Here is a 25,496-nt window from a genome sequence, read left to right as displayed (position 1 = left end):
AGATCTGACTGGAAAACATGCAAATTCAATCGGTCGCCGAACATTTCAACTTGGAGGGTCACACCTTTGCGGATATCCTGCTATGTTGCATTGAATTTTATGACAGATGGACGGATACGCAAAGAAAGGAAAGAGAAACCTACTGGATCCGTCGTCTCAACACCTTACAATCTATAGGCATCAATAAGGGAGAATAGATTAGCCTGCTAAAGCATCATTTTCCCCACAGAGATTAAATAACACGTAAAAACTATTCTTTTAACTTTCTCACATTTTAACGTACAAAGTCCCGAAACAGTTAACCTTATCTATATGATCAATTCAATTTAAACCTTTTTAAGAAAATGATCAATATATTTCAGATTTCACATCACTGATGAAAAGAGCTTTATTCCGTCCTTTTAAAGAACTTACCACAAATGCTGTACCAACACTATGTTAATTTTGCAGGAAATGTAACACTAAAACTGCCCCGCATCCTTAACACAATAATTCAAAAGATTATTTCCCTTCCGCATAATAGAACCTGAACTTTTGCTTAAACTTAAGATACGCATACATTTGGTTTATTTTTACAAGTTTTTCGGGTGTATTATTAATCCCCCGCCGTGGCGGAGGGATTATAGGAATGGTCTGCGTCCGTCCGTCCTTCCGTCCTTCCGTCCGTAACAAAATCGTGTCCGGTCCATATCTCCTAAACCCCTTGAAGGATTTTCATGAAACTTGAGTCAAATGATCACCTCATCAAGACGATGTGCAGAACCCATGAGTCAGCCTTGTCGGTTCAAGGTCAAGGTCACAACTCGAGGTCAAAGGTTTGAGCCTGCCATTTTGTGTCCGCTCTATATCTCATAAACCCCTTGAAGGAATTTTATAAAACTTGGGTCAAATGATCACCTCATCAAGACGATGTGCAGAACCCATGAGTCAGCCATGCCGGCTCAAGGTCAAGGTCACAACTTAGGGTCAAAGGTTTTGAGCCTTCCATTTTGTGTCCGCTCTATATCTTCTAAACTCCTTGAAGGATTTTCATGAAACGTGGGTCAAATGATCACCTCATCAAGACGATATGCAGAACCCATGGGTCAGCCTTGTCGGCTCAAGGTCAAGGTCAACTCAAGGTCAAAGGTTTGAGCCTTCCATTTTGTGCCCGCACTATATCTCCTAAACCCCTTGAAGGAATTTTATCAAACTTGGGTCAAATGATCACCTCATCAAGACGATGTGCAGAACTTATGAGTCAGCCATGCCAGCTCAAGGTCAAGGTCACAACTTAGGGTCAAAGGTTTGAGCCTTCCATTTTGTGTCCGCTTTATATCTCCTTAACTACTTGAAGGATTTTCATCAAACTTGGGTCAAACGATCACCTCATCAAGGCGATGTGCAGAACTTATGAGTCAGCCATGTCGGCTCAAGGTCAAGGTCACAACTCGAGGTCAAAGGTTTGAGCCTTCCATTTCGTGTCCGCTCTACATCTCCTAAACCCCTTGAAGGAATTTTATAAAACTTGGGTAAAATGATTACCTCATCAAAACGATGTGTAGAAATTATGAGTCAACCATGCCAGCTCATGGTCAAGGTCACAACTAAGGGTCGAAGGTTTGAGCCTTCCATTTTGTGTCCACTCTGTATCTCCTAAACACCTTGAAGGATTTTCATCACACTTGGGTCAAATGATCACCTCATCAAGAACTCATGAGTCAGCCATGTCAACTCAAGGTCAAGGTCACAACTGAAGGTCAAAGGTTTAAGCTCTGTATCTCATAAACACCTTGAAGGATTTTCATGAAACTTGGGTCAAATGATCACCTCTTCAAGACGTTGTGCAGAATTCATGAGTCAGCCATATCAGTTCAAGGTCAAGGTCACAGCTAAAATCAAAGGTTTACCCTTTCACTATACATAGCAGTGGCGGGGGATTTAGCTGTCTTTCAGACTGCCTTGTTCGAGATAATCTTGACAGAAAAATTAAGATTTTACACACATCCCTCAGAAAACACAGTTGTTTTCACTTTTTACAGAAAACCAGTATATCATAACCCCCGCCTCTTAATTTTTCCGTTTTTTTTTTCTCACTTCTCCAATACATCGTTACTTATTATTTAAATTTACTTTTACAAACAAGTATAATAGCTTTTGTGTCCTAGGCGTATTATATTGAATATGAACTTCTAAAATTTACAATGTCATTTTTAAACACCAAACTTAAAGGCGCCAGTTATAGACCCCTATAAAATCTGAACATAAAGAATTCAGCTACACATAGTCTTGTGTGCGTGTTCCGGTTGTTTTGTGAAAATATCAATCCACAACATAAACTTTAAATGAAAGAAATCGCTTCCTTACTTCAATAGTTACGCACCGGGGGACAAATGTAGTAAAATACATATTTCTGCTCAAAAATCGCAAATGGCGGCTAACAATATATTACGCATGGTTGTTATAGGGACACTCAAGTTTCTTATGTTTCATTCGTTTTTCTCTCTATGTTTTAAATTGGTATAAACTATTAGCTTAATCAATAAAACAACTTTCGAGACCCTACATAATCAATTATATTATTTATAAGATAACACAGTTTTTGTCATCTGCTTAATATTATCATTTTTAAGCCGCTGTGCGTTATTTTCTATTTTCACATTGATATCTGCATTTAGCAAGATTTATAATTTAAGATTTGAATCTAATTTTATTCGTCTACAAATATAAGTTTAATTTAACTTTCATTTTGAAGCGGTTTAATATATTCCTACAATTGATAAAACTTCTGTATCAAATTCTAATACAAGCCGTAATACCAGTATTAACATAATGTACGTAAATTCTAAGGGAACCAATCAAAAACGCTCTATTTTTATAAAACCGCTATTTTCTGCTTTCAAAAATATCACATGTTGCTCTCCTAGCAGAGTATGGGATAACAAATCATTAGTGTGCTATTTTTAGATAACTACTTCCAATGACCGTAACAGATGCCTGACATCTGTTATCAATTAACCTGTTCTTATGGAATTCTGTTGATCGGTATGTTCATTTAGCATTTATATATCGAACTATACAGGCGGTATTTACGCCGTTATTGTATTGATTTGATTTATGCTAACCTTGGAAAAGGCTTTTTTTTAAAAAGACGAAAGCGCTCGGGTTTATAATTAAACGTTTGACACTGTTTGAACATATATTTCCTCATACTCTATAATTTTATCTTTATGTTCTTGTATCCCTCCGGGATCCATTGTGTTTGAAGGGCATTTCGTTGATGTTTTTTTTTCTTTAATATCTCACTTATATATATATATATATATGTTGCCTTTTCTGGCTAAAGGGACTGAGCAATTACAATTGCCCATGTGTAAATACCTGCATTGCTTGTTTCAGCCTGTTTGAAATCTCTCTCTTAAATATTCCTACAGAGGAAAAATCGACAAAGTTGTGAAAAAGAACGTCAAACGCAGAATGTTCTATAAAAATACGGTTTCCGTATAGTCTGGCCACTGACTAGATAATATATTTTTTAAATAATTATCATATATTCTGACTTCATCACTCTTGGCTCTTTGAGAAAAGAAGGGACATAATTACACAAAGTTTGAATAGCCTCATGAATTATCTCCTTTGAACAAAACACAGGGTCTGAACACAGACTAGGCTTCCGTGCATCTTAATATTTTCTAAACCAAACGCACACATTTTGATATTTTAACACCATAAGAATTGTTCATCTTTCCTTTATAACTCTGTCAAATAACATTTAAAAATATTCAAAGTCAATATGATTAAACGAAATGGAAATGGGTATTTTGAACATCTAATGAAAAGATACTAGTTATGAAGAGAGGAAAGCTTTTTTCAGTAATCAAACATACACTTCAATGTTTCCTTTAACAATGCTAAACTTTTAGCAAGCTTGCGGTTTATGTTTCACAAAGGCAGCCCTCGACACCGCAAGCACAGCTTGAATCAGAGGTCAAGAAACACAGGATATAATGGATTGTCTTTATTGCAGTGAAAAGAGTAAACCAGAAAATCAAACTAGGTTAACTGCTTGACAAAATGCTATATTTCAGTAATCAATATGCTGGTAATAACAAGTCCGGAAAATGTATTCATATTTCGTCTTTTGTGATTGATATGTATAGCTTTATACTAGAATGAATTCAGCCAACGTAGGAATGGATTAATCGTGTCATCTATTGTTTAGACCATTTCCTTATTGCAAGTTCCATTATTCTGACTAGAACGGACGTTATTTATCTCAACAGATTTTCCAGACACTTCAGGTTGAATCGGAAATTGAAAACCTTTTTCCCGTGCATATTCAATATCACCGTGTGAAAATGTAATCCAGCTTGTAGTCCAACGCTTTAATTTAAAAAGGGAAATTGAAAGACGTTTGAAAATTGTGCTATCTTCTGTCCGATTTTTTTCTGTGATTAGTTACTTTCGCTACAGAAATTGCATTGACTGGTAGCGTTTGAAAAAGAATCTATAAAGAAATGTTGGGGGAAAAAAAAGCTTTGTATTTATAAAAACAAACGGCTTTCTGCCTTGACTAGCTGTTCTTTATTATGTGCATCCGGATAGTAAAATATATACAACACTCTATGTATTTACTATGAAGAATGCATAAAATGAATTTTAGAGAAGTCCGGCTTAATTTGAAGACTAACCGTACCTAAATAAATTCGACTTAGTTTATCGTATCATTATTCGACAAAAAGGAGACGTTGTATCATATGAGCCACGCAATGAGAAAACCAACATAGTGGGTTTGCGACCAGCATGGATCCAGACCAGCATGCGCATCCGCGCAGTCTGGTCAGGATCCATACTGTTCGCTTTGAAAGTCTGTTGCAATTAGAGAAACCATTAGCGAACAATATGGATCCTGACCAGACTGCACGGATGCGCAGGCTGGTCTAAATCCATGCTGCTATGTTGGCTTTCTCATGGCGCGGCTCATATATGTATGCATATAGCAAAAAAAGCTTTCAAATTTGATCAAACATTTTACTTAATAGCATGTTTAATACGAAATGTTACACTGCACAACTGTCTTGAATAATTTACACACATACTGAGTTTGTTATTTGCTTTGCAGAATAATTCGCCATTTTCGCCCAAATTGAACTCTTCAGCAAGACGTATTAACATTCCGGTCCTGGAGTGTATAAACAAAGAAGTGTGACGACCTACCATTTGGCGCCATGCATGCCCGAACAAAATAACAGTTCTATCATATTTGGTCTAAAGTTTACAATAAAAGACATATTAGAATCGAAATAGTTTATAGCAAAACCGTGTTTGAATACTATTTTAAAACCCTCGGGAACTTATTACGCTCAACGTATAACCGCCCATCGTGTATAAATAGTGTTAGAACACGGCTTTGCTGTAAATTATTTCTTAATTAATCCTTTGCCCAAATTTTGTTTATTGCTTTACATGTATTTCTTATCCTGTTCTTTTTATTTCAGCTAAAAGTCGGTTCAGTATCGACCCTTCCACGTCAGAAATAACACTTATAAAGCAGTTAGACAGAGAGACCTTGGGTGATAACAAAGATCTACCGGACAGACCTTCCGGTACTCAACCTTTAAAAATAACATGCGAAGTGAAAATTGATAACGCCAATTACACATCAGAAAAACATCGATTGAACATAACCGTTCTTGATGTAAATGACAACCCACCTCGATTCCATACACATAATGGTTTACAACATATTACTAAAGACATCGAAATCCGGAATGGTACTATGCACCAGGTTTGTATCTACTTCAGGCATTAATTTAAGTGCAGAGGGGCCTTTCGACACCATCGTTGTGTTTCTGAAAAAAAAGTGAAGCACGACTTCGAGAATATTCACGAATTAAGGCAAACACAATTCCTACTGGTTGCAGTTATGATTTGTTGTCATATTATGTACTTATGCCTTTATACAGACCTTTTGGATATATCGATTTATTCAAATATATGTATTAATTAATAATATCATACCATGTTTCTATATTGCATCTTGTATGGAAATGACCATTAACTGAAAGTCCATTTATTTTGTAAATTTGTAAGTTCGGATTAATGAGAAAAGGGGCATACAGATTAGAAGTTAGAAAATTAAGACGGTATAACTATGGTCAATGAAATACAGGATTATTGTACCATTTCAATGTGCATTTTTTTCATGATAATTATCCCAAGTAAGTAAACGGCCATCCCCGGTATGATATTCGGCTATCCCCGGTACAATATTTGGCTATCCCCGGTACAATCCGGTACAATATTTGGCTATCCCCGGTACAATATTTGGCTATCCCCGGTACATTAGGATAATCAAGTCTACGGGTATTACTTGATCCGTTTAAAAGTTACAAGGCCTGTTTTGTTTTTTTACAACAGGAGTAGTCTGGCTTCTGCAGATGAAATAGTACGATTCAGAATTTTGTAATGTTCAAAATCTTTCTCATAAATAGCGAAATCGAAACACTGCGAATTCGAGGGGACCATCACGGATTTCAAGTAAAACATTTCCATATATGAGCCGCACCATGAAAAAACCAACAAAGTGCATTTGCGACCAGCATGGATCCAGACCAGCATGCGCCTCCGCGCAATCTGGTCAGGGACCAGCATGGATCCAGACCAGCCTGCGCATCCATGGTCAGGATCCATGCTGTTCGCTAACGGTTTCTCTAATTGCAATAGGCTTTGAAAGCAAACAGCATGGATCCTGACCAGACTGCGCGGATGCGCTATGTTGGTTTTCTCATGGTGCGGCTCATATCATATCTCATTAGCCTAAACAGTACACCAAAAGCCATTCATTATTCAGATAGTAAGCTATGAAACAGCAAAATCTTGTTTATTTATCACTATTTGTGCTATATGCGGCCCACCATGCAGTAGAATAGCCTGGCTCCTTGGCTGCATAGATAGTTTCTTTATAAATACTAGTAAATTTTAAGCCTCTAAAATAGCACATTTTTATCTGAAGGCTAAACCTATGTTAGAAGCTAAGGGCAATGAAAAATGTCAATATAGAAACAACCTGCTGGAAATACTTATTCTGTATATGAAGAAAACTTATATATGAGAAATATGACAGAGCAAACACAGTAGAAAAATGGATATAAATTGCCTTTATGCATTGTGTCCGGCACTGAAAGGAAATAGACGGGGGCATATCTTACAGACAAAAGTGTCACGTAAATAAAAAAAGTCTGCCCCTTTCAAAAGAGGTGGCACAAAAGTAAAAAAATCTTTAGGATTTTAATATTTTACTTTATTAGTGTTTGGCGGTATACATACATAACGAAAGCCAGTCGTGCTTAGATATATTACTGCTAAGTGCTTCCGCCATGTGGACAGTACAGTTCCTGGCTTTTGGTTAAATCTTTGTTATAGCGTTGCATTTTACAATAAATCTTACATAAATGATTTTTTTAAAGAAAAAGCTTAGCCATTCTTTGTGTGGGCGGTAAGCACAACACGCTAACATTATGTATTTTCTGCTGAAATGAAATTCAGGGAAAGCCTTGTAACATTTTAATTTGTATAAAGTGTATTTACACACAACTTCATTTAAATAAATATCATGTATTTTATAAGAAAGCATAAATTTCAACATTTTCCACAGTCCTAATATACTGTATTTATCATGAGATAATTATACAGTCATAAAAAAGGCTCTGATAGGAAGCAAGAATCGTGCAATTCTTCTGGAAGTTTCCCATAAATATTTAAATAGTTAAAAAAAATATGTTTCAATACATTAAGACTATTTCCCAGTCTAGCTAATGTGTTATTTTATGGGCTTAATGCTTTCTGACTTCTGTTGAATGTATTGATTGCAGTGAAATGATAAATAGTTGTTAAAAGGTTGGAATAAAAACAAGGAAGTTAGCGCACTAAAACGCCATGAACATCCACCTACTCACTTCCGGTTACACACCTAAAGGTTTATCATAAATTTTCATATAAACCATTCCTTTCAAATAAGTTTGATAGTCCTTTTTTATCAGGTATGATGCAAAAATGCGATATTGATGTGGAGATGGATATGTGTTGTTAAGACTTTCATTCACGTATTGTTTCAGAAAGGTGATTCCTACGAATGAATAAAAGGGTGTGTAAAAGTTCGTTCCTAATAAAGGACAGATAAAACTTGTTACGAGATGTAACAGAGAAATAAAAAAGGACCATTCTTTTTGCCGAATGATACCTATGCTAATGATAAAGGTTTTAGTGTTGCACAAGATGATTTAAATGCATTTGCGTGGACGGAAATTTGCCCTTTTAAGTTATGTTATATGCAAATATTCGCTTTTTTTTCTATGGGGATATTCCAGCACATTCTACGATACAGATGTGTTTAGAAATTAGTTTTTTGATTTAAGGGATATTAAATGTATAAAACATACATCTTAAGGGTCTGTCATTTATGTTTACTGAATGAAAGTGTATCAAAATAACATGTTTGTACTCCGTTGAAATGTTCCAAAATTGGTTTTGGTAAACATTTATTGTGAGTCAAATGTGTTCTTGTTGAAGATCAAGATTCAATTGATTAAGACTATTTCATATGATCATATGAAAATACTAAGAAAATACTTTGTCTTGATATGAAGGTTATTTCTCATGTTTCAGAAACATGTTTTGCAGGATCAAATTACTGTTTATGACTGACCTTTTGATATCATTACGTCTTGAAATTATGAAATTAATGTAAGCAGGGCATTATTCTTCAAGAAAATGTAAGACATTATTTTTCAAGAAAATGTAAGTAGAGCATTATTCTTAATGGAAATGTAATTCTAATATGCTTGTCTCTGTTAAAACACTCTTACGATAGAATGACGTCTCGTTAACGTGCGGTGACGTCAAAGTTTTTGTTGCGACCAAGAAAGAGCGCTTCTATATTTTATCTACTGTTTTAGATTAAGGGCATATTAGAATCGAAATAATTTATAGCAAAACCGTGTTTTAACACTATTTATACACTCGGGCGGTAATACGTCTCGCAAATAATTTAACGAGGGCTGCGCCCTCGTGAAATTATTACGCCCTACGTATAACCGCCCATCTTGCATAAATAGTGTTAGAGCACTCTTTTGCTATAAATTATTTCTTAATTAGGGTTCTATTTTTCATGAAAATGTAAGAATGGCATTATTCTTTAGAAGACTATTCTTCAACAAGATGTAAATGAACTGCACAATGTCAAGGCGTGACCTGGTGTAATTTTAAAGATTTTGCATATTGTATTAGAAAAAATAAGTCAGTTAGGTTTTATGTACCATAAGATATTCAGTTCTTTGTGTAGTTTCATTATATATTTCCAGACTCTCGAAGACATTGAAGAAATCATTGAAGATTTAGACGCTGACAGTTACCCCGACACCTGTCACGTGAAGAGAATCATTACAGATGAGCTGAACGTTTGCAAGCCGGATCTGCATTGCGTCAACCCTAAAAAGGCTTCCACTGTGTGCAGACTACGTGAGTGCATGTTTTATTGTTTATGTTCAGAGAAGGTTTACTTTTGTCAAAATTTGCATAAAAAGTAAAAGTCACTTAATGGAGTAAATTCCAAGTTTTCTTTCGTCAAAAAGTATTGTTTTATCAAACAGCATGCAGTGAATTACAATTCATTCTTTATCGAAGAAAATATCTAACATGAATGAAAATACTTTAAACATTACAAGTATGGGAAAGTTTCAGTTTTTGCCCGATTTTTAAAAAAAATAAATCTGAAATTTTCAGTATGGGCACAACCGTTGACCACAACAAAGATGACCACGAATTCTTTGAATTAGACTGAACCTATAGTCATTTTTTTTGTCCTTCACTGGGGCCACCACTAAAAGGAATTATATGTGTCAACGATAAATTGCAAAAATGACCATTTGTTTCAAATATCTAAGATTTCAACAATATTCAGTGACATTTTTTAACAAATGATAAATCTATATAAAGAAAGCTTCATTCACTTGATAGATAAACATTCTGGTAGTAAACAATGTATATTTTTTCCAGTTATCGCCAAATCTAAGCCTTAAATTAACCTTGTCCAAAGTTTAGTTATGCAGACTATTACTGCAATTTCTAAGCAATTTAAAGACAATACTGTAAATGATTATGGTTCGAAATAAAGGGCAGTGCGACCAATGGAAATGTGAAGCATAGTTTGAATAGTGTTTTAGATAATAATTGGTTTGTCTTAAACAAATCGAGCCTCTGACTTTATTCAGCGTATCTTATAAGTCAAACTGTCATGCAAAACATAGATGCGCTACCTTTAAATGATTGTTCCAGATATCTGAGCATTGATAGAATATGGGAGTTCTTTTAAACATGATGAAATGGTAACAGAAGTTGTTGTATGATCAAGACATGTGCTCAGTTTGTTTTAAAAGACGAAAATGTATTGGCTGAAGGTTGGCAGAGGCGGGGATTAGGAGGGGGAGGGGTGGTGACCCCCAAGTGTCTGTGGTCAAATACTATGTCGACGTGATGTCAATGCTGCAGTGTTTTAATGAACACTAACGGGTTTTCTTTCCTTTTAGCTCGAAGTTCATTCATAGAGGAATATTGAGTAGAGCATCTACGTAACAGTTTACGATGAAAATTTATTGTCTCGGATTCCTTCAAGCACGTTTTGACACATGTGACACGTTTAAAATGCCTAATCTATTTTTCAGAAAAACTTACGCATTTAAAAACTATTCATAAAACTTTAGTGGAAACATTAAGAGAAATGTGGTAATTAGGTCTGAAATCTTATCACATTGTTTCCTATTTGCCTAAATACTTTATGAGTTTGAGTGATAGAGACAATGAATATATAATTATGAAATATTTGACTACAGTTTATTTGTTAAGGAAGAATGGCATTATTGGCAAAATCCTTCATTTTCGCACAGAATATAATTATTTTGAGAAAATTGTTAAGTGTTTTTAAACGTCGTTCTACGAGTGCGAGAAAAGCGCCATAAACACATTATGTTAGAATGTGACCATGCCTTAAAGAAAAGAGGCGAAAAATGTTGAACAACCTTTAGAATTCAGGTGAATGTGCCATCATACATTTTTTTATTTGACCTGTCTAACAGCCCTTATATATCTAACTAGGATAAAATTAGCTGTATTCATTGTGATCAAACGGCAGAATAGGCTAGATCATTTGTCATTTCCTTGTACTTGTATCTGATCACAAAGGAAATGTTACCTTTTTCTGAACGAAGAGTTATATAACACAACTGGAACAGTGCCCTAAAAGATACATACAAGTAGGTTTTAAGGTATTAGATACCCAGAAGTGTACCTCCATTTAAAAAGTATTCAGTTCCTACCATAAGCCTACTTTAGACTGATTTTTTTTAAGGAAGCATAGGTTCAAGGCCCACTAGGACCATTTGTTTTATCTTTCTCAAGACTTATTATTGATTTATTGTACAAAATGTGGAATTCTACATTCATAAGCCGTTTCTTGCTTTTCAAAGTGAATTTATCTCTGAAATAGAAGGGACCGGAGTTAGACATCTTTAAAATACTGAGCTACATGCGGTAAAGTTCTCTATTTTGCCTTAAGGTTTACTCTTTAGATTACATATTGTGGAAGAAATGTAGGTAGGTTTTACTTCTGCCCCAAGCTTATTTTTGGATGAAATGACAAAATTTTTGTAGTCCCACAGGACTTGACCTTAATTTTTCAATGTTGGAGTTAGAATTCTATCTCATTAAATCCTTTTGCTTGAAGCATCCTAGAAAAAGTATTTTGGGTTTTATAATTGTTTACCAATAGTTTGACGTTTCTTTCATCAAAATTAATGGTATAATGAATTCTCTGCAAACATTTTAGACAATGGCCATCACTTTAAAATTTTTCTCTACTTGAGCTTGAAGAAATAACATAAATTATACAAAATTTTTGAAAAAGGGCACGATAAAAGTTGGTTAAAATTGCAACACAATGCAAAACAATGTCAGCATTAAGAATATACCAGTCGAATGTTATTTTTTTAAACATTTCTATTAGGTATCTAATACTTTAAGAGCAAAGATGACTTGTTGCAGACACTTCATTTAATTTGACTTTGTAACGATGGTATTTTAAAGTATTTACTAGTTACATCTACTCATGAGGAGATCTTTTAATGGATACGTATGTACATTGTAAGAAGTTTCATTGCAAAAGTATTTGTTGTTTTTTTTATAGATAAAGATTATTGAATTGTTTATGGTTTTATCTTTGTCTTTTTGTTAATGTTTAATTGTTGTACCCTTGTTGCTGTCAAATATGTTAATTCTCCTCTTATAAGTACTAGAAACATACATATCCAACAATTTCTTTTACAAAGATATTGATGGTATATAAGAAGTTAAGAATATACAAATAAAGGTAATTAAAACTTCAAATGCCATATATAAACAAGTATTTTACTGCATTTAATTGTCTCTGTTAATCGAAGTACTTTTAAAAAGCCATGTTTTAATGTACAGTTAATTAGTAAAATTCTCTGTGTGTCATGGATAATGTTGATTGGAGCATATAGGCATTCCTTTCTAAATTTATAAAACATTCAAGCGACTTTTTAATTCGTGTGTCGTTCTGATAGCAAATTTTAACGAAATAAAAACCGCGATTTTTACCCAATCTCTAGTATTCGAGGAACAAACACTACACGTTGTTCTTGCAGACAATCGAGAGCCCAGACAGGTATCTTACTAAATGATTCCAGCTGGATGTATTCTGTCCCAAGACGCAATTGCCATTGTATGAAAGGAATCTAACAGATAATTATTACCGTCCAATGCACAATTCAGTGAATATATATTTCATTGCATATATGACTCGGTCCAATTAAGATTAAATGAAGTCGTTTTCGATAGCCGAAACTTATGAAAGAGAATTTTGGATTGAAAATCATTTTCTTTCCCAAAAAGAACTGTTTTTGCTGATCTCATGTTTAACATACATGTATAAACACGTGATCATTTGTTTCGAGTTTCATGAAAAAGCATGTGTTTGTACATGTGTTACGTTAAAAACTTTCCGTGTTGAAAAGCATTTCGATTGTTAATAATGTAGTGGTATATTTAAGCAATCTTATAGATGTTTTAAACGCAACAACCAACGCATTTTGAAATTCTAGAAATATAAAGTTAGTATTCAGTCAGCATAAAATCTAATAAAGTGGCACTTAATCATCGAGTCTTAATAGCTTACATGCTTCATACTTCTCGTATAAAATGATTTATCGATGTTATATTCCGGGAAAATTGAAGTAGTAACATGCATTTGTAAACCTTTTCGAATTCTTATCAATTATCTTAGAGAAAAACCCGTTACAGACCGCTCCAACTACTTAAATCTATCGTAACCCTCTTGCGTGTAATGCAGTATTACAATATACATGTATCTCCTCGATAACCTAGCGGCAGAGCATCCGCCTCGAGCCGAGTGCGGGAGATGATGATCGTGAGTTTGATTTTTTGCCACTGACAAAATAGCGAACAGTGCAGACTCTAATCATTCTGCACGGATGTGCAGGCTGACCTTGGTCTGCACTGGTCACCATCACCATCTGGTAACCATCACCACCAGCAGGCTAAAGGTTAAGTTGTAGAACTTGCTGCTCCACAATCTACCTAAAATAACTTAGTAAACCCACAATATTAATCAGGCATGCTAACTCAATCTATAAGCGTTGGCTTCTTCCCATTAGTGTAGTAATGCAAAGTATACTGGTAATGAAAAGAGTTGTCTGAGAAAAGGAAACTTCTAATTGTTTTTAAATATTGTACTGAAATGAACAATGACAAATGATTTTTCTTATAATAAGAGGTGTTATTCAAAGAAAGTGATATACTCACATTATGAATCACTTTAAGGAGTGCCAAGTAGTTATAGTCGCTGACTTCAAATCACTTGCCCCACACCAAATTGGGTTCGAGCCTCGCTCGGGGCTTTAAAGAAGGTCAATTGTTCTACCCTGCAGGTGCCCGCTCGTGATGAAATAATCAAAAGCTCCACCATCAAAAGCTGGAAAGTCGCCATATGACCTATAATTGTGTTGGTGTGACATTAAACCCAACCAAAACAACAAAAAGCAGTGACTTTAACAGTTAAAGTTAATTCACTTTTAATCATGGTTGCCAACTTCATTGTCATCCAAGATTTACCATGTACCTAATTATGTAAATGTCTGGAACGTTAAGCATCACGTGTCTCATACACCTTTAAAGTTACAGAAGTGAACAAAATCAGAATCATTTTTTTTCTTATGCAGTTAGGTAGACATTTCTGATGTATCGAGTTCAATCCTTTAATCAGGTCTGAAAAAGAAAACTGCAATGGAAAACATTAACTTGTTACATAAGCTCTCATAGCAAAATAACACTAAAACAGGTTTGTTTTTTTATTGTTTTTTGTTTTAATCCTTGAACTTTTAAATCAAACTCTTCGGCATACAGTATTTTTTTTTAATTACGCTTATCACTTATATTGTATCCATCTGTATGAAACGTCTATCTTACTATTTTATTTTTCATATTTTGAATACCATTGTCACTTTAAATAATGAACAAGGTAATTGACGATATTATACACCAATTGCATGCGTTAAATCTAAAATGTGTCATTCTTACTCAAGGGCCAATGTAAACAGCGTACTTCTGCACACAATTATTGACTAGGGATAATATTGCAAGTATGTGTGTTTTAAGTCAGTAATAAAAAAAATGTCCAAAAACAATCCGTGATTTTGTCCCAGAGTTTTATTAATAAATTTTAATCTAAGCAGCTCGTTCTGTTTACATTTAGTATTGTCTGCATCATGTCACTCTGCCCCTGCCCACTTTCCCATTTAAGGAAATAATTTACATGTATTATGTATGTAATATAATCGTAGGCAATATTAAATGTCCTTTGAATTTTTGCTGTTTTACTTGTTTCAGATGTGATACAAAATAGTTAATGCAACATTAATCAAATTTGTAAAAAAATCCTTTGGAAGCAAAGAATGCAACTAAGAAGAATAATAGCAGACTCGGTTGATTGAGTCTGTTCATGAGAGGTAATGAAATGTGTAACATCTCTCACGCCCCTTAGCACCGGCTTTAGCGGAACTCTATTACACACATGTTGAATAGACTCCGTGAAAACAAGTCATCGTATGAGTTATCGTGCAGGATTTATACAGGGAGACATTTTACAGTCGCCACACGGCACTTTAAGCTTGCTGTTGCAATCTGCAAAAAGATCCTAGTCTGATTTATGTGTTTGACACTTTGTAATTCAACATTAGTAAAACAATATAGACTAAATTTTAAATGGCTTTCTATTAAAACGTCACATTATTTCATTGTCATATGAAACACGTTTTCTTGAACGTGTCACGTTCTAATCATAATGTCCTACAAATTGGCAAGTGATATAAAATAACCTTTTCCAAACCAGATAATTTTATGGCATGGAATAAAAGGAATAAACGATAGCAGCAAATGTGTGCATGATAAAAAAAATCATGAAATGAGTATACTGTAGTGCATTTTAACTCCTTTATGCTTCATGAATAATTTACTAATTGTGTAAGAGGTCCTATTATTTTAGAGTGATATATAACACGTTTCTCTTACACATGTCACGTTCTAATGTCCTACAAATTGGCAAGTGACAGAAGATAGCTATTTTCTAAACGCTGTAGCAAATGTGTGCATGAAACGAGTACACTGCAGTGCAAATGTGACCCCTTAACGCTTCATGAACATTTTGCTAATCGTTTTGAAGAAAAATATAGAAAAAATAATAATTGCACGTGGCTTCTAACATATTCTGGGAAGAGAGCAATTTATACTATTTAGGATATTTTTACGTTACTTTTGGCATTGCAAAAATGTAAAATTGATCTTTAATTGAAACTTGATGGAGATTGTTCATCTTTTCTCCTCTGTTATTATGTATCATACATCTTTTTTTTTTTGAAATGTTTAGCAAGTCAGCAGCACATGTTTTCTTTAATAAAACTCTAAAAATGGTGCTGTTAATTTGTTTTTGTTTTTTTTTTCTTTGTCGTGACCTGATGACGCCACTGCTTTATTGGGATCATTTGAATCAAATAAGTAGTAATCGTTTCAACGTATTGATCTATTCTGATATTTTGTTTCAGAGAAACGGTTTTTGTTTGACTAAGATTCATACTACGAGAGCGAATTAAAATCGAGTAATGAATTTTTTTTCAATTTAGAGAGGGATATTCCCCGTGCAATAAGGTATCTTCAATAGCATGACGTCATGTTGAAGCCTGCAGTGAACGTAACCATTATATAACCAATAGACACCTTCGGCTGTGCTATCGTTTTCATAAACTTTAAAGTTATTTATCAAAACTCAGATTTGTAAAATTAATTTGAAGTTGTTTATCAAGTTATATAAAATTTTAATTTTTGTTGGAATGGTATTCACAAACTTCGTAAGGTTTTGGGACCTGACAGCTTTATAACTTTATTTAGTAAAAAACATAAACACTTTAATTTATTAGATAGGTTATGGCCCACCAAATGTTTGGTGTTCAGCCCCTTTATTGCAGGACGCTACGCTTTCTTCTTTGGCTGTGTCTTACGAACCAAATGAAGACTCCATGACAGGCAGTTTTGAAATTGTATTTTGACTTGCTTCGATAGGTTTGAAATGGTGTTTCTCTTGTTGTTTATCATCTTTTTACATTTCTTTACAAGAATTTGTTGCAACTTTTGTTACTTTTGCTTTTGGAAGGGGTACGCTTGTTTGGGATTAGTTTAAAGAGTTTGTGCATAAATAAGTAGTTTATAATTAAGCTCATCGGTGGTGTTTTTCCACGGACCGATCCAAGGCGGTGCCTCCTATGTTTCTTTATTTTTTCGTTTAGCTCTCGTTGTCTATATGTTTACTTTGTCTGTGTATTTTTGAATAGAATAATTATAATAGAATAAATTGGTATATACAATCATGTAAATAAATAAAGCCTATAATATATAATGGTAGCCCAACTCGACATTATAAGGTGCACACTTTTTCCAATTTCATTCAACTTTATTTTTCATACCCTTCCAGAATATCACAGTAAAAATACACAGAAATATGAAAACTTTAACAGAATAAATTGACAGCTTGTTTTGAGAAAACGATGTCTAAAATAAAGATGCGAAAAGAGTTTTGTTAATAATTTAACTTGTGTCTATGTCAAAGATCTTTGTGCAACGTTATTTGGTAGGTAAAAATATTAAAAAATGATATCAATATCACCTCGTTGGGAACAGCAATGTTGATTGCTATATAAAAGCTACATATTGTAACTACTAAATTAAAACATTGTTTTTGAAAATTGATTTAGGCTCTCTATTATGCATGAACATAAAAAGAGTTTTTAATTCACTGATCTCCGGAACAGGGAGAAATAAAAGAAATGAGTCTGGGGTATCTCTGATTTCCAGTGACATATTGTAGTCGTGTAAATTGGATACAGTGCAAAGATGCCATTTGTCAATTTGATTTCCTAATTCTTACACCAGTGGGAAATCAAGCATTAAAACTGAACATTGATAGGATTTCATTATATGCAAGTGTATGTTTCAAAATAAAGCTTTGCTAGTCTGGCTGATCAAGTATGACAATTAGTTACTTGAAACCATAAATAAAATCAGACAAAAATACCAATTCCTCTCAAACATATAAGCTCGAGAACAAATGGCAAATATGTACTAATTCAATTATTCCAAGAAAAATAAACTTCATTACTCACTTTAGATTTTTCGTAAGACAATCTTCTACTCCGAAACAACATTTTTTTTGAAATTGCTTTCTCAATTTGATATATACTGTCACACAATTTCACGGCACGACTGTTCACAGAAGTTATATAGATTTAAAGATGAATATCGTTGTCTGATTGACTTTTTAAAGGAAAATTAGCGACTAGAAGAAACATCAAGGTTCGTATATTATCTATTAATGTGATAAAAAAAGACTGATGGCCGATGAAAGATGTCTACGTTAACTAAATTGGTTATAATTCTATTACTTACAAGGTTTCTGGCATTGATTACATCACAATTTATATGTAGCAAAGCCTTGTACAATGATGTTGAGTTATTTTTACTGAAACTTGACAAGTATGTATACATTCTCATTGATATCAGACATAAAAGTGTACATGCACTTCTAATAAATTTCTGTATTTTTTTTTAATTTAAAAAGTAAGATTTTTGAAGAAATTCCCTATCATTAGAGACTTATAGCTTAGATCGGTAGCTCGATGCGCATCTGTCTGAAAAAAAAATTAAAAATACTAAAATACAGATAGCGAAGCTGTTGTATATATATATATATCATGTTCTTTTTGTAAAATACACGCTATTGGTGAGCAACTTGTAGCGAATTATTATGCCATTTTAGACATGTCAAAATCAAAGTAATATTATTCTAAATACTCCGAAAAAATAAGACGCCGCATGGAATATTTTAACCAGCGTTAATAATCCCCCGCAGGGCGTATACCTCTTCGTCGTGGATTTGCCACATACTATTTCGTAACTACTGACGTTTGTAGTTCCATTGCATTTTCTTCTATACAAATGAAGCATTAAAGCTAGTAAAATAAAAGTCGCCGCTGAGCAGATGAAGCATTTTTACTAGAAAAATAATACATCACCGCTAAACAGGTGAAGCATTTATGCAAGTAAAATAATACGACACCGCTAAACAGGGGAAGCATAAGTGTCAGCAAAATAATACGTCACCGCTTAACAGGTGAAGCACAAGTGTATGTAAGAAAATTGTCACCGCTAAACAGATGAAGTATTTATGCAAGTAAAATAATACGTCACCGCTAAACAGATGAAGCATAAGTAATAGTAAAATAATACGTCACCGCTGAACAGGTGAAGCATAAGTAATAGTAAAACAATACGTCACCGCTAAACAGGTGAAACATAAGTGTCTGTAAGAAATTAGTAACCGCTAAACAGATGAAGTATTTATGCCAGTAAACAATAAGTCACCGCTAAACAGATTAATCAGTATTTATACCAGTAAAACAATAGTCACCGCTAAACAGATTAATCGGTATTTATACCAGTAAACAATAAGTAACCGCTAAACAGATTAATCAGTATTTCTACCAGTAAAACAATAGTCACCGCTAAACAGATTAATCAGTATTTCTACCAGTAAAACAATAGTCACCGCTAAACAGATTAATCAGTATTTCTACCAGTAAAACAACAGTCACCGCTAAACAGATGAAGTATTTATTCCAGTAAAATTATACGTCAACGCTAAGCAGAATAAACGTTAATGTGAGTAAATAATACGTCACACTAAAGAGAAGAACCGTTAATGTCAGTAAAACAATAGTCACCGCTAAACAGATTAAGTATTAGCGCAAGTGAAATAATACTAGGTAGGTGAAGCATTAGTGCCAGCAAAATAATACGTCACCGCTACACGGTTAACAAGGCAGTATTGAGAACATCTAATCATTTTAACCTGTGTAAATATTTGCTTTCTACAAGGCATTTCTGCATTTTTCTGTCTGTTAATGTACGCACGTGCCCTGGCATTGCACGATAAACAGACGTAAGAAGAGAAAAAAGAATGGATGGCAATCATTTCAGCTTACTTCCTGCATATTGTAAAGTGTGATTTCTAAATTGTTAATTGTAAATTATGACACAGATAAAAATGATGATGGTCACACGTCACTGGGTATAATTATTCAATTTACGTTTTTCTACTTTTATTATAGTGCAATCCAATCTAATCTCATTTCAAGCGATTTTCCAGGTAATAATTTATTACGCTTGAAAGGTTATATAATTATCTTATATTTCATATAATTGTTATCTCGTATTACGTCATGTTTATTATCTTATCTTATCTTATCTTATCGTTACAGGCATTCATCTGCAAAATATAGACACCATTGCGGATACTCTATACAAGTGTGAAATTGCTGTTGTTGACACGAAATTTATTGCGTCTGATGCCAAATCAGCAAACAATTCGGTAAAGTTTTAATTGTCAATAAATATAACATGACAATCTATATTTGGCCTGAAATTGCATAGCTGCATAGCATTATTCGTAGCAGATAAAAACAATTACTGATCATGTGAAAAAATAGAGTAGAAAACATATTACAATATTTAACATTTTACGTAAAAATATGTAAGAATTGCGTAAAGTATAAAATACGTTGAAGTCTAACCTAAATAAATAGCTTTTGCAAGAAAAGAAATAACAATGTAATCTAATGATCTGAATGTGAAAAGGCAAATATATTTAGAGGACCGTTTCCACAGATTCGAATCCCGATGCCCTCTGAATGAGAGACCGGTATACAAGCAACTATTTTCCTCTTTATTAAGTAACCTTGGATGGCCACAATGTATACTTATTGAATGACTTGTAGGTTAGTAGTTTTGACTATTGGCCGGCAAGCAATTTAATAAGTTTTAAGTGACAACAGAAATAAATGTTCTTTTTTCTTCTTCGGATTTTGATTTTTAGCTCAGCAAAAGTGTAAACTATCGACCGGTCTGTAACTATGAACCGGTAATTTGTATAAGTCATGTAAAAACAAAATACTAGTATATGACCTAGAAACAACGACTTTGGATACAACAATAACTATGTTAAAAATGAATATTTTCTTTTAGGCGACTATAGCGATCAACATACATAAACCATCAGACGACACACCTACTGCTATGTCTTTAAAGTCGACACAAACTTTAACTTTCTACAGAAACTCAACTCGTCTTGCAAGGGTAACTGAAATTTTGATATTTTATGATATTTTATAGGCACCTTCGGCAGTGCTACCATTTTTGTAAACTTTGAAGTTATTTATCATAACTCAGATTTGGTTTAAAACTGTAAGTTTAATCTGCAGAGATATATTAAATTTTATTTTTTGTTGGTGTGGTATTCTCAAACTTTGTAAGATTCTAAGACATGACAGCTTTACAACTTTATTTAGTCAGAACATAAAACCTTTTATTAAAAGAGTATATGGCCCACCTCATGTTTGGTATTCAGCCCCTTTATTGCTGGACGTTACGCTTTCTTCTTTGGTTATGTCTGAAGGACCAAATGAAGACACCATGATAGGCAGTTCTAAGTATAGAGTTTAAGTTAAATAGTAGACCTTTAATGACAATCGGCCAGTTTCGTTCGTTTCCTTTTTTCCGTATATGATTTCGGCATTTTTCGGTTGTTATGGAAACCATTGCTCATGTGAGCTACATTTACGAATAATACCGAAATAACGGACGAAAATACATACGGAAATTGCCGACTGTCATAGCGGATGGCCTTTCTGAGAAAGATTACAGACTTATTGACTGAATAGCATTATAATGTGATTTCTTTTATTCATACTTAAGTTTAATGTTGTTTATTTAGAAAACATTGCTATAGTTTTAAGTTATTCCAATATCAGATTTTATGGATGATTTTGTATCATACGATATACGTCTGCTTTGCTAATATGACCTTATGAAAATCTTTATTACAGCTGCACTCGATGAGAACTGATGTTCGAACGAGTACACGTTATATTCTTAAGGATGCAATATTTAATATAACGCCCCAAATGGGTATCATTTACGTCGAGAATACAGAGGCCCTGGCGGTAGCACCTGACAGATATTCAATTATAGTTGCACAGACGGGAGGCCCTAGCATAGCTATTGATATTGCATTGCAAGGAAATGGCAGGATATCACCTTTATGTGGTTAGTAGTATTTAATAAAATCATGCTTATGACAACCGCAGAAACCAAAATGAGATTTATAAATACGCCAAAAGGGAAATGTTATGTAAAGGCGCTGGTCGTCTGTACAAATACTTCAACTTATGAAACTTGATATGAACTTTGTTCCCGGGCAGATCATTGATGCCCACTCTTGGTTTGATGACAGGTATTGTAAATCGAAACTTGGCAGGCATACTGCGCATGGACAGTGGGTTATCCTTTATTATCATGAAGTTATTGGATGAAAAGTCAAGGTCACAGTGATTGTTGGTACAAAGCACCGAAAGTCGCCATATGATCAATAATTGTGTTCGTGCAACGTTTAACCCAACTAAAACAAACAAACGAAACCCCGATTCCGTTCAGTATTTTAATAAGGTTGTGATATAGAATCCTCGATCTTCGCAGACACATTGCCCATGAGCAGTCGATGCCTTCTAATGATTTTAAAGTCAGCGGGTCAAGAGCACAAAAACCGTTAATTCTCTATATTTTGAGACCATATTGAGCTTCGACCCTCAAATATTCAGTAGATCATCCCTTTTGATTTTTGGAACAGTGAATCAAAGGTCTAGATTTCAGTGACTATTAGTACAAAAAAACTCTTCCCCTCAATATTTTGAGAATGACTTGGCCTACGATTCTCAATTTAGTCAGGCTTATCGCTCATCAGGGGTGGACGATCCATTCTTTTTAGGTCAGTGGTTCTACCGTTAAGATCACAAAGAAAGTTAGTTTAAAAGAACATTTACCATGGACCCCTGTTGGTTTTGATGTGTCTTAAACAAAAGAGTCATAGCCAGTGTTATGTGAGGACCAAACGGACATTATGTGATGACGCTGGTTTGCAATTAAGTTTGCGCTCAATATCTTCAAAATGATTTGATCTATGATTCTCAAACCTGACAGGCACATTGCTTCATTTATTCCTCACAGCGGTGCTCTGCTTAATGTCTTTGAAATAAAAGCGGTCAAGAAATTCATCAAAGGTTGATGTTATAAGTATGTACTTCCCAATACTTCCCCGAAACCTTTCGACTGCTTTCCATAAATGGCAAAAATGTGAATACTAATTCAACCTGAGGGGGTTGGTGTTTTTCCATTGAAGTTCGAAGGACTCTTATCAGTGCATTATATTATTAATGCACTATTGCTAAACGAATTTATAACAACAAGAGTGTTTTAGCTGAGTTTGCTTATATCAGGAAAAGGAATTGATAATTTTTTATGTCTTCAGCAATAGTATAATAGTAAACACTATATTTTATACTTATCTTACATTGTTTAAATTTTATGGCCAACATAAATTGAAATGAGGTTTTGTTTTAATTTCGATATACTCTTTAATATTATCTTAGTTCAAGATGTTGGTATTTCGGTAACAATATGTAACGACTCTTATCAACATGATTTTGACCGCTATGTTAGACTTTGTCGGGATGCATCTATTTTTAAATGCGTGTGGTCCAAATTTGGTAAAGTTTGCAATGGAATAGCCTACAAAATGGTTATCATGTAATACCTATTAACGAATTTCGTGATTGTTCCTCTTATATTGATTTGAATATTCTGCAATTTCCATGACATCAAAATATATTGTTGTTTATAAGTGCATTTGACCTTCACAAGAGGATTTATCACCGCAGCATTAGATTTCATCTAAAAGAGGCAATAACGTTATATTAATAAAAATGAACAAGAAATATATACAACACAATTTACGACTACTTTCCAGCATTGAATTAAATAAGAAGGATATTTGAGCCACGATTTAAAGGGATAAAATTCGCTTTGTAAGATTTACTGATGAAATGTTATGTAGAAGTCATACATTTTGTATAGTTTACTCTTTTAGAAGAGGGATGTTCAAGGCACGATTCTACGCGATCTTGCACTGGATCCTGTGGTGTTGGCCTTACTTCCGGTGGATGTGTGATGCGGGGAAGCGACAGAAATAATAAAATGTCAAAAGACTATGGCACGTGTACACATGAAATCAGTACATGTCCAGATCTATTTTGCGACGAGCTTGAAGACAAGTTTCCGCATCTTTGTCCACAGGATTGCACAGGTTAGCATGAAAATATGCATTCCTTTGATACATTTTAGAGGGTTATTATAACAGTAGCTCGATCTGAAATGTTATATTCGGCTCAAGTTTTTTTTTCCAGATCGGATCTCAGGGCTCGCATGCGCCGAGTGTGATCCGTCCTTGTAAAATCCCAATTCGAGCTACTCTTGTAATGACCCTTTTATATGCCTCCGCCTTTTGTTTGTTTATTGGTAAGCGAACGAAATCTGAAATGTTTGTCGATATTAAAATGAAATGAATGCTGTTTTTGTGTGCTGTGCGCTATCTTTATAACTGTCAGCTCATGCATATTCAATGACAGTAATCCGGCAACATACAAAACAAAAGGTACAATACGTATTTTTTCTGCCTGGTCATATTTACTTATGAAATACAATCCAATTTTTTGACAGAATTTATATAGGTATATAATAAAATATAATATTGAATGAGTGATATACCCGATATCAGTTTTGTAGCAATATTTCTAGAGGCCATCTTATCTACCTAATCTATATGAAACCTGTAAGCATTATTGTCTTAATGAAAGTTAGAGCCTCATATTCTCTGGAATTATAAACTATGTCACTATGTGAAATAACAGAACACACTTACCAGAACTCTTGATGTTTACAGATGATGTATCTGGGGCATATATAATGAGAAAAAGTAATGGGCGTACTCGAGGTATTGCAATGGCGGAAAGCCCGTGTTGGTGTGAGGAAGACAATGGTATCTATTGTACATGCATGTCACCACATGAACCTATTGTGAACGTTAATACCACACTCAAGGTAAATCTGAAGTTTTCTCTCATTTGCAAAGCATATAGATGTATTCAACATTTTATGAATGCTAATTAGTAATCAAGACATTACTTTAAAGTAAAAGATAATTCAAAGTTGTAATATTTCATTTCCCTAAACGTATGCAGTTTTTCCTTTAAAATTTGTCAAGTTCAAAACTTAGAAGATGAATGCTTGCAAATGATATGTATTACAGTATCTAATTCATTCAAATAAAACCTGATGGACTGACAGTTGAGACTGTACAGAATTCACTGACGTAAAAAGTAATTAAATGATATACATACTCAGGAGTTGATAAACATTTTAAAAACTTCGCCAACGACAGCCGCCTGCTTGCCTTTTAAAACCTAACACAAATGTCTGTAGCTATACACGCCTAAAATAAATAATACTAATAATAATAAATAATACTACTATGTCCCAATGCAAACCACTAGCGATGTATACATGTGTAGCATCTAGTTTTCAATTAGTTATCCCTTAATTCTATATTCGTCTGGTCGCAAAATTTGATGGCGTTGAAATTTTTTTCCAAATGATAACACTAACTGCTTTACGGTTTTCTACTCTAATAGCACTGTTAATTTTGAATATGTGTTACCCCTTCCCATGTTTTCACTAATTCAAGTGTCCTGTGACCCTCGCATAATAACAGCTCCTTTTTAAGCTAAGTCAATGAAGGCATTAACTCGCATCTGCTCTGCGAATGACTTTGTCGTAATTTCAAAGATAAAGCTACTTAAACATTTGTTCTGAATAACAGTACCTCAATACTAACCACTGAAACTTCAGTTCTAGCAGATATCATAATTTCAAAT

The 25,496-nt window shown here is 34.0% G+C and overlaps 1 protein-coding gene across 5 annotated transcripts in view; it reads left to right on the top strand.

Moving 5' to 3' along the window:
* LOC123564824 (proto-oncogene tyrosine-protein kinase receptor Ret-like) overlaps positions 1-25,496 on the top strand; it is a 185,455-nt gene that overhangs the window by 143,337 nt on the left and 16,622 nt on the right. For all 5 annotated transcript variants that reach the window (XM_045358673.2, XM_053537438.1, XM_045358674.2 and 2 more), the window contains exons 5-11: positions 5,478-5,767; positions 9,342-9,498; positions 19,935-20,044; positions 20,698-20,808; positions 21,558-21,777; positions 23,654-23,869; positions 24,506-24,663. In XM_045358673.2, the coding sequence (XP_045214608.2) occupies positions 5,478-5,767; positions 9,342-9,498; positions 19,935-20,044; positions 20,698-20,808; positions 21,558-21,777; positions 23,654-23,869; positions 24,506-24,663 (1,262 nt within the window). The remainder of the gene's footprint in view (positions 1-5,477; positions 5,768-9,341; positions 9,499-19,934; positions 20,045-20,697; positions 20,809-21,557; positions 21,778-23,653; positions 23,870-24,505; positions 24,664-25,496) is intronic.

Source organism: Mercenaria mercenaria, chromosome 2, assembly GCF_021730395.1.
Source record: "Mercenaria mercenaria strain notata chromosome 2, MADL_Memer_1, whole genome shotgun sequence".
NCBI classification, from domain to species: domain Eukaryota; kingdom Metazoa; phylum Mollusca; class Bivalvia; order Venerida; family Veneridae; genus Mercenaria; species Mercenaria mercenaria.
Note: the sequence above shows the minus strand (reverse complement) of the source record. Positions and strands in the feature narration are given on the sequence as shown.